The sequence below is a fragment of the Lingula anatina genome, chromosome 6, assembly GCF_051362555.1.
Source record: "Lingula anatina isolate TDL-2025a chromosome 6, LinAna3.0, whole genome shotgun sequence".
Taxonomy (NCBI): Eukaryota; Metazoa; Brachiopoda; class Lingulata; order Lingulida; family Lingulidae; genus Lingula; species Lingula anatina.
In genome coordinates this window covers 4,757,768-4,768,171 of record NC_141772.1, presented here as the reverse complement: position 1 = coordinate 4,768,171, position 10,404 = coordinate 4,757,768, and the positions used below count along the sequence as shown (strand labels likewise).

Here is a 10,404-nt window from a genome sequence, read left to right as displayed (position 1 = left end):
AATAAATAAATAAACACTAGACATGTGAACCCCCAACTTTTGAGTTTCCGGTCTTGAGTTGTTAACTTAAAATAATGTTTTAACTGTTTAAAAATTTTTTTCACAGCATGACAACACTTACATCGCAGGCTGTGGCAGTTACATCACCTTACAGTTGTGACGGCACACAGTACATGGTTATAATTATAACGATATGCCATCACAGCGTGCGACATAGTATAGAGGAGAACCTGGACAACATACAACATACTTCCTTCACGTACAACTAAATTTTTTATTTATTAATTTTTTTAAGCAAAATATCCCTTATATGTCCATTGATCTGAACAGTAAACAAACCTTGAATGATTTGGCTGTATGTGGAATATGAATAACATAAGGATTTTTTTCTTCCTAATTTTGATTTATTGCAATATTTTAAAATATTTCCACATGTATCAAGAAAGCAATAAATGAGATGCCATTTAAATTTATATGTATATATATATATCCATAAGTAAAGTTGAAATAAAATTTGCGATTATGCAAGGTGCCTCATAATGGCGAGAGAGATCAAATAATACATTTTGTTCGTTTTAAACAAAGATTCCAAAATTGTCCAAAAAAAAAAACCATTCTTGGGTATTGTATAAATATGAATGGAAAAGATGAAGATGACAGGAAATAAAAAGCATTCCAATATGTTTTCAAGTTTAGAAAATATTTTTCTACAAGAATGCTCCACCTGTTCATCAAACAATCCTGTTTAAATTTTACCAAATGTCTTAATTAGAAATAAATAATTAAAAAATTTCCATAGGAAACAAGTTCATTTTCATCAGTTAAAATCTTTCATATCATAAGGATGAAAGCACCACAAAGAAGACTATCATTTCATGCATTTCTGGTTAATTACAAAATATGCATTAAACTGGACACAGAATAGCAAGACTGTGCCATTTAAAACCTTTTCTTTTGTCAAACTGGTAAAAAAACCTTGCCTTGTAAAAGTGTAATATTTTAACATGATGAAAGTTTGATGTTATATGAGCCTACTAGTGCTTCATCTATGCCACAAAAAAAGTTCACCTCTGGATCTTTCTGCAAGATATAAAAGAGCTTATCAACTTTTTTCATTATTATTATTATTATTTATGATACAGCCAACAGCTGTAATTATTCTCATTCCTGTCAGTCTAATAAAATATCTGCATAGGATAATGCAATGGAATTACTGGCTTCCTGCATATAACTAGACCCAACATATATGAAGAAGAAGCTATTGGTATTTTTTCCAGTCATACTGTTGCTTTAATAGCCCAATGCCTGCATTAAAGGCCCCAAGGTCAAATACAACACAAAGTCAGGCCTTCCCAACTACCAGACTCGGCACCTACGGGTCCAGAATAAACCGGTATATCTGACCACACTACCCGTTTTCAAGGTGTGTGTCAGATCGCATAAAAGAGTATCATACCCTATCACAAATTCTGTAAGCCTACCTGTCATCCGGGTATCGCGCCTCGTTTTCGTCAAGTATGAGTCGCATGAATACAACAGACGACTCCCTCAATCAGGGGGTGGAAACGCGCTACTTATATGATTAAGACGAGCCTAGCCGTCAGTACCGGTTATTGTTTTGTGACCTTGAGGAGCAATTAGGTTTGGTCGTTGCGGCACGCATGAACAGTAGTTGAACTACCACACCTGGGTCTTTTGTTTTTGCCAACTGTTCACTCGTCATCGAGGCGCTTGTTCAAGACTACAGGCTGATATCAACTAGTACTACCAGTGGCTTCATTAGTAACGTTCCCACAATACTTAAGTTTTCTGTCCGTGCGTACAAACCCTGAAAATGGACAGCCTCGCTGACGAGAACAATGGACGTTTCTCACCCCTCTCTAGGATTACCCCTGCCCTCAATCTCGTCCATCCCGGTAGTCACGAAAATATTTAACCCCCGACAGAATATGCTTCTGCTATCAAAATTAGGTCTACTTTTCTAAATTAATATATAAGTTTGCAAGTTCTTATTTACAAAACATCAATGGCTATGTCCGAACCTAAATTTTATGTTAAAAATTGCGGTACTGTCAGATTTTAGCATAAACAGAGAAAATTGCAGCAGCGCATGAATCTAGATGAGATGCACTACTTTCCAACCCCGCTTAGGATCATTGCTATCACATCGCGCACCAGGCAAAATCGGTGTGGTGGCTGATACTCTATAATGCGATCTGACACACACCTTGAAAACGGGTAGTGTGGTCTGATAAACCGGTTTATACTGGACCCGTAGGTGCCGAGTCTGGTAGTTGGGAAGGCCTGAAAGTTATACAGGAGAAAGTAAAATTTTGGATAAACCATTCTGTGCTTCGGCAGCACTAGCAATTTTTTACACTAAGCCAAATCACTACAGTAACTTTTTTTCTCCAAATGGTTTAAATTTGACCAAAACAAGTCACATCAACCCTATCTTGTTTGGCCACTTTAAGTTGGTTTTAGCATTTGACTAAATTGGTGAGTGTTAGCACTATCCCAGCTGTCCATTTATCTATTCAAAAATTTATCTGGTCATTTTTTTTTTACATTAAGATATACACCAAAACCATTATTAATATACTTCTTAAGGTCATCTGTGCATGTAATACTGACAATACTAATATTTTTCTCTTTTCTTGACTGTTTTCCTATTTAATAAATATATTTGTTCCTTTTCACCTGATATCACTATCCAGTTTTATTTACAATACAATGGAATTCAGTATCTACTCAAAATATTCATCAACCTGCCCCCTGAAAATATTTTGATCATGTCCAATGTCATAACTGTAAAAACTAATTTTTGATTAAATCTGTGAATGGAAGAATGAGTCCAGGTTACCGTAGCTCATTACAATGAACTAACTTTAATCATAATCACCACGAATCAAACCAGGGAAAATGGCCGTGTAAAACACAATCAGGAACACCACGATTATCAGAAAAAAAGCAATGCCAACACCAAGAGCCCAGTGGGACCAGCGTTTAGCATCTTCAGCTTTGCTCTTTCCTTCCACAAGATCTCCGCGGGCGATTGCATCCCGACTAGCCAGGGCCTTGACAATAGCCATAATTCCCATTGGCCAGCAGCAGCAAAGTGTGACAAAGATGGCATAACCCATTTGGTCGGGGATGTTGTGTGCTGGTTGTTGCTGGTACACTACAATCTGGGGCTGGCCAGTGATTGGCTGATCTTTGAAAGAAAAAAGATAATATTACGTAACATTAACCACATATCTATATAAAATAATCTGAATTATCAAAAGATTGGATTTATTTACTTGACATGAACTCCACTGATTATCCTGGTTATAAGTAAGTTTGATTACCTGAATTACCTGAATTGACAGGTTGAAGATTTTATCATGTACTAGTAGTTGAGTTTTCAAAAGCATAAATAAGTATCTCATATTGATGATCATAAGGAAAAGCTAGATAACTGTACTTATAAAGTAAATATTTTTCTAACAAAATTTGGTCATTAAAGCACCCCATAACTCAATTTCTATGGTCAAATAATATCAGCAACTGGGAAATGACGGAAAGAACCCAAACTGGCCATGTCCTCAGGGAAGGACCCAAAAGTGGTTCTCATTTGGGCAACCAAGGACAAAACAAAAGAGAGGGTAAGGCCAAGAGAATTAAAGATGGCATGGGGATGGCCAAGCAGGAGGGCTGACGAAAAAGTTATTCAAGGGAATGATCAATGTGGAGAGATCTAATGCTACATGAACAGTGAAGAGAATATATATATATATATATATATATATATATATATATATATATATATAGGTAGTAGTATAACTTACTGTATGCCCCTGCTTGGGGGTTATAATACTGCCCCTGGGGAGGATAGGCAGGGTCATACTGTGGGGGTTGTCCCTGGGGATAACCTTGTTGTTGACCAGCTTCTTGGGCTTTTGCTTCTTTTCCACTCATGTTAGCCTTGTGATTTTAATTCTGAAAACAAATGGTGTATACAACATCATAATTTTTAAATATGTCCACTTATCCCCAAAACACACACGTCACATGAAAGTTCCGTTTACACTCACCATATTGGATCTTTATTGTCTAACTCTAAGATGATGGTCTCCAACTACTGTACATTAAATAAGTAAACGACCATAGGTCAGACATTTGAAAAGCATAAAATTTTTCATGTTTTAATTATAAAGACAAGTCTACGTACATTGTGACTGACATGCTGACATTACACATCGGACATTTTTTAATTCATGACGGACATGTCCGCTTGACCGACGGATTTCGGGAACACTACATGTATATAAATATGCCGATGAAGTTTCATTTGTCAGTAGCTATAGAACAAAATGACTCTGGTCAACCAGCCAATATTTCGTCTGTTGACAGCCAGACTTCATGAGGGCTATGACCAGTTGGTATAATATCACCTGTCGCCGCCCAGGTGTGCTGGCTGGTTCAATCAGAATGTCATATATCAACAAACGCCCTGAACATACCCCTAAAACGTTAGATCCTTTTAGTCGAAATACAACTGTATTCTTCTGTCATACATATATTACCTGTTTTTGGTCCCCGATTCTTTCGACAGACTTTGCTTTTTCAGTTAATCACCAAACTTATATATGGTCTGGCACTGTATTGCTCAATCACAAATTGTTTTGATGTCTTGATATCATATCCGGGTTCTTTTGCCTTTTTCCGTATTTGGGCCTCGTTTTCATACATCAATCCAAATTGCAAATTTCCCAGTATGAGATTTTGTGATACTTCGAAACGAAAATTAATCATGACATATACAAAGTCTCCCCTGCGTTGGTAAGAGTTAAAGGTACATACGAACCGAGCATCGGTGGAGCGTGGATTCCCAGTAACACATGTAAACCACTTCTACTAGTCTCTTATACGACTCAAATAAATTCGACATCCCAAGGGATAAACTGAATAGATCACTTGATCAGCCAAAAAAGAGCTTTAGACTGCTCCTTTCTTTAATTTTTTTTCGTAACCTACCTGTACTTTTCTGCTCCATTGACGTACAGCATAGAATGCTAGCAGAAAAACCCGTTCAAACATCATTTTCGGGTAAAATTAGCCAATCCCTTTTGTTAATTCTCTTAGTTATACTACTTGAAACTATACATGTATACACTGTATATAGGCCTATATGCTGTCATTTGGTCAGTTTTTGTAGCAAAAAAAAATTGACTTTGTATGCATCTTTAATGATTTATAAGGCAAGATTTATGCTGATTACTAAAAAAATTAGATTTCTGTAATACTTATGTTGTCACAGCAGTCACGGAGTACTAGATCTGTGACATTATACATGTATTATGGCCATTCAAGAATGTAAAAAAAATCACCTCAAGGCAATGCTTTATAACCTGTTGTTTCCCAGGGACCCGTATTAAAATGTTAAATCGTGTCCGTTCTACAAACTTCGTGCTTGCAAGCAAATTACCTGATCCATTTTTAGCAGTTTCTCAAAGGAGATGTTTGAAGCGGCACGATTTTTCGATGCCCCCCCCCCCCCCCCCCCCCTCCACATGGCCCCTCCAAAGTTACATTTGTGTAGAATTGGAGATGCTGCTGAATACAGAACAATTGTTCTCTGTAAATTTTTGTCTAAATAAACACCTTTCACGATGATTTATTGATGTGAAGGCCTACTCGCCGTGTTGTTATCGACGTTATACATTTACTTTCCAAGCGTAAACTTGTTTCGTGTAAATAATGTAGCCTACAGTAGGCCTACATCACTGATAAATGGTAATTCAATTTTATTGGTAGGCCTAACAAATTGCTCTGGCAGTATCCAATATAACATAGTTCTTCATTTTCCGTAAACAGATCAATCTAATGGCAGAGTACAAACTGTAAATCATTTTGGTTTACTGAACAACAAAGGATACTAATTATAAATCCATGCAGTGTTTATTGAATAAAATAACGACGAAAAACAATAAAAGGCCTGAAAAAAATTCCAAGATAAGTTTGCATATAACAATTTTGACGAAGAGAGCAAATTTAAAATTACTTAAGAACAAGAAGTGCCATATATTATATAAAGATTGGTACCGTATGTCTAAATTAAGCCATGAAACAAAATCACTAAAAAGAAGGCTGTTAAAGCGGTTGCACAAGGCATATCAGTGTTCGTAGTCCTTAAGGATGAAACTGAAAAGTTCAGAATTTGTAAAAAAAAAAAAAAAAAAAAAAAAAAAAAAAAAAAAAAAACACTACAGGATGCCGATTTAATTGATGCATAATAATGTTTGACTTATGAGCCTACTCTACTGTATTGGATTTTGAATTTATTTAATATTCTTGTTCAATGAGCAATGTGGACTCTATCATGTTCACCAAAACTTTTTTATTAGGCCTACTGTTCGTCGGATCGACATACCGTCCTTAAAATACGGACACCAAGGAGAAACCCATATTCAGCAACAGACCACAGTAGGCCCTATAAACTTCATCGATTCCTGTCTCCATATTTAACATCGGATCACAGTATAAACTTCATCGAGACCTGACTCCATATTCAACAACGGACTGCAGTATAAACTTTAAAGATTTCTGTGTCCATAACCAACAACGGAGCAGAGCATTAACTTCAGTGGGTTTTGAATATTCAGTGGTTTTGAACTTTAAGTTACATATCAAAATACAAATCATAAATATCGGTGACAAAATTAGCCCCACCGTTTTTATGTTGAATTGTTACAGCACTTCAGCAACATCTGAAGCAGGTAAAGTATATAGATACATGTACCTTTTAGAAACAGAATACCAGTCGATGGAAATTGTCTTCTGACCAAAGCGATATTCCCGATTAAGAATTTTCTCAACGAATATTTATCAACATGGAGGTAAGATACGAGCTGTGACATCACTTGCATCACGTAATGGTTTTTATGTACCTGTAATTAATTGGATGGAATAAAAGGATAGGGTCTACATAAGCAACTTTTTTCATTAATTTTTCAGATGGTCTAATACAATACAATACAACAGACTGGCCATGTTCGATCATATTTTTGACACGCGTACATAAGCAAGAAATTACACATATTTATGATATACATGTTACGGTATATCATTAAGATATTTCATACCGAGTACTTGGGGCCATGTTGTTGACAACAATTCTGAGTTTTGACTTCCACAAGTTCTACATCCATACTATGTTTTCATAAATTTATCTTTAGTCTATCAAGCGAAAAAGTAATGAAAGCACCTGTGTTCAGTACTTGGTATATGATTGATGCTTATGGATGCGCTATACATAAAATATTACCCACTCTATTTAATGTAAGGGGAGAGATTTTTGTCGTTGGCTGATGTGTGTTAATCGAACTAGATCTGCCTTTGGGCCGAATCAGCTTATTGTGGCCAGTCCCACGTGGAAATACTACGCCATATAGTGACATCGTCAAGTCGGCCTTGCTTTAGTTAGTTGTAAACCATTTCCCAGCGACCGAAAAGGGATGCACTCGCTGGCTGACGTGAATTATCTAAATAGGTTGCCTTCAGCTGACATCGGTAGTGACCGGTGTCTTCATCCGGGCTGTGGTCAATGTTAAATGAGTTACAGCGAAGATTGCTCAGACACTCATAAGCACAGTGCCCCTTCCCTTGTGTGGTCAGATTGGCCAGTATTTCAACCTTACGGTCAGAAAATGGAAGCTTGCGAAAGAAGGCTTGTCTTCGTGTCTCTGAAACATTTAAAACATATATAGTATTTTGCTCCCAGAAGATTCTTCTCAACATATCTTATGTTACTGAGAGCATTCACATCGAGAAGAGCCGAGGTCTAGTAAGGCCGCGACCTAAATATGACAGACCTACGTGAAAGGGAAAACCGCTTAATCCTGTAATGGTCTCTCCGCCTCTCACACGGCTCCCCACGCGCCGTCCCTCGACCGAACCGAGATTTAATTAGTGTGCCCTGCAGGGACGACGCGCGGGGAGGCGTGTGAGAGGCGGAGAGACCATTAATGGATTAAGCGGCCTTCCTTTCATGAAGGTCCGTCATATTTAGGTCTCGGCCTTACTAGAGCTCGGCTATTCTCGATGTGGATGCTCTCATAGACGCCATTTCCAGAGAGTAGATTGATCTATTTAGATCGACCTAACTCCCTGGGGGTTCACGCTAAATAGCTGTCAGCCGGGCGGACACGAAAGTTAATTACCCCCTTACAGCTTGTAGTAGGCGGGACGGACATTAAAGCCGGATTATCTGACAGTAATCTAGTGAGACTCCCTGCGGGGATAGATCGATCTAAAAGCTCTGGGAATACAGCCATAGACGTACACGTAATACGTAATTTTACCACTAAAAGGAAATCCTTATGAAAATGTGGAAATTCCACAGCATTGAGCAGATAAGACATTATGACACATGTAGACTTCTTAGTTAAAGATACAACCTGGTTGGATGTGATCAATCGCACTTCAGACTTGACATTTTATATGGAAAATATTTTCTTTATAAAATACTTATATTTCAAATAAAATAGCAGGATTTAAAGGGAAAATAACTCTTCGTATGATATCTATATTTCACAACAATAAACATTGTAAACAACCCATAGAAATATAATATATTGTATTTTACCACAAAAACGGCAGTAATAGCTATTATTTTGATATCTGAGCTTGTCTTTAGATCACGTGACTTCCATTGATGGCTGTACTCAGTTATAAACTCTTAAGAGATTTTAACAAAAAACCAAACTTTTTAGAAAAAAACCAGGGACTAACTTTGAATGTAAAAATGAATTCATTAACCATTGGTAAGTACCAGAAATTTGTTGTTTACTCCAGGAAAATTAATTTTTGGGCCAAAACGAGGAGTTATATCCCTTTAAACGTGTGAGTTGTGGTTATTTGCGCATTGTGCTGCATCGCGAATTTTGCGGCGATTTCATTTGGAAATGTTTTTTAAGCTGGTCGAAGTATGACTCTGTTTGTTGTAATATTAATTACTATTAATTATAATTAATAAAATTAATTAATTAAATAATAAAAATGATAAGAAATAATTAATAAAAATAATTTATATTAAAAAGTTTCTATGTTTCGGCAACGCCTGCACAAGATGAAATTTTGAAAACGTGATCTACTGAGTGGAGCAGTGTGTCAAAGTATTGTTGCACTGCGTCAATATGGCAGAAACACTCAGGCATTGCCAGACACAATATACACAAGAAACGTCCTTTTTGTCGCGTGTAACTTCACATATTATAATTTAGAAAACATGGAAAACCAAATAACTTTCTTTTTTTGTTGCATGACTCAGAAGCAGACACTTTTTTTTCTGCGAATTGGCAAATTCAGTTAAAGAACGGATGTCGCAATGACGCATACTGCAGAGAGATTCTTTGAAATTATTGAAGCACGATGTATGGCCTTGCTTTCATTTATGCAGTCAGATAAATAAGTAACAAAACGAAGAAAATGAATTCTAAAATTAAATGTCAAGTATATTTCATGTTTTTAGCAACCTAAGGGGTAACGATGGTATAAGCATTAGAACAGCTGACACGTTGTGTCTGAAGAAACCGTGCATTTTGTTTTATTTACTCACGATATGGTGGGGTGATATCCCATTCTGCGATTGCATTTCCCCAAACCTTCACTGTTAAAGCTTTTATATCAAATCTGACATCATGGTCCATGCTGTACATCATGATTGTTTCCTTTCCAATATCTCGACCCTTTCCTAACTGGGTGTATCCTCCATCCCAACTAATCCAAAATGCCTCAAATGATCCGCAATCAAGAATATTTGGCGCGTTTTGTGTTATGGAGCCGAAGATCCCCATACGGTTTAGGTAAACTATATCACTGCCAAGAGCCCAACTGTACAAGTAGTCGCATTCGAAATAGCTGGCGACGGTACACAGATAAAGTATTACTGGCACACACGTTTTCACGTTGAATGTAAATGACGTTACACCGGTTAAATCCGCTATGCCAATGACTTCATCGTAGGATTTCGAGGTAAATTTTATGGCAGAAACTGGAAATATAAGCAAATGTAGTTTTATATAAAATCTTTCTGGAAGTTAAATTGCCTTCAAATAACAGTGGGCTAAATTCAGAAAAAAGTTAACTGTTAACTGTATTTTTATTGATTAGCTTATTAAATAAATGAAAATAAAGAAGGAAGTCTCTTGCTACGTGACGTAAACACTAACTGTAGCCAAAATGTGCGTGAAACCTTAAAAATTAATGTCCCATGAAAACTATACACTAACTGATATCATTCCTTTTTCCCCCATGGCATTTCAGTGTTCATACATACCTCTTGGTAAACATAAAACGATCAACATTGCTTTCAAGCAAAGCATCTCGTGTTTAGACCGTATAATAATTTAGCGTCAAGTG

The 10,404-nt window shown here is 36.7% G+C and overlaps 2 protein-coding genes across 2 annotated transcripts; both read right to left on the bottom strand.

Annotated features, from left to right (window-relative positions):
- Positions 1-381: 381 nt before the first annotated feature.
- On the bottom strand, positions 382-4,726 carry LOC106167674 (proline-rich transmembrane protein 1-like). Its single transcript, XM_013546511.2, has 3 exons — positions 4,569-4,726; positions 3,831-3,981; positions 382-3,214 (listed from the first exon to the last, which is right to left on the bottom strand). Exons 2-3 carry the CDS (start codon positions 3,958-3,960, stop codon positions 2,889-2,891), a joined length of 456 nt encoding a protein of 151 aa, XP_013401965.1. The 5' UTR covers positions 3,961-3,981; positions 4,569-4,726; the 3' UTR covers positions 382-2,888.
- Positions 4,727-6,084: 1,358 nt separating this feature from the next.
- Positions 6,085-10,379, bottom strand: LOC147761036 (uncharacterized). The gene is made up of 2 exons (XM_087015632.1): positions 9,602-10,379; positions 6,085-7,727 (listed from the first exon to the last, which is right to left on the bottom strand). Exons 1-2 carry the CDS (start codon positions 9,837-9,839, stop codon positions 7,465-7,467), a joined length of 501 nt encoding a protein of 166 aa, XP_086871758.1. The 5' UTR covers positions 9,840-10,379; the 3' UTR covers positions 6,085-7,464.
- Between the last annotated feature and the right edge of the window lie 25 nt (positions 10,380-10,404).

What these genes read in the sequence shown, in the direction of transcription:
- LOC106167674 (XM_013546511.2), bottom strand. Translation starts at nt 3,960, where the DNA reads ATGAGTGGAAAAGAAGCAAAAGCCCAAGAAGCTGGTCAACAACAAGGT. An exon ending in CCCCCAAGCAGGGGCATACA is followed by an intron (nt 3,215 to 3,830) that starts GTAAGTTATACT and finishes TTTCTTTCAAAG; the next exon opens with ATCAGCCAATCACTGGCCAG.
- LOC147761036 (XM_087015632.1), bottom strand. Translation starts at nt 9,839, where the DNA reads ATGGGGATCTTCGGCTCCATAACACAAAACGCGCCAAATATTCTTGAT. An exon ending in GGATATCACCCCACCATATC is followed by an intron (nt 7,728 to 9,601) that starts GTGAGTAAATAA and finishes TAAATGTTTCAG; the next exon opens with AGACACGAAGACAAGCCTTC.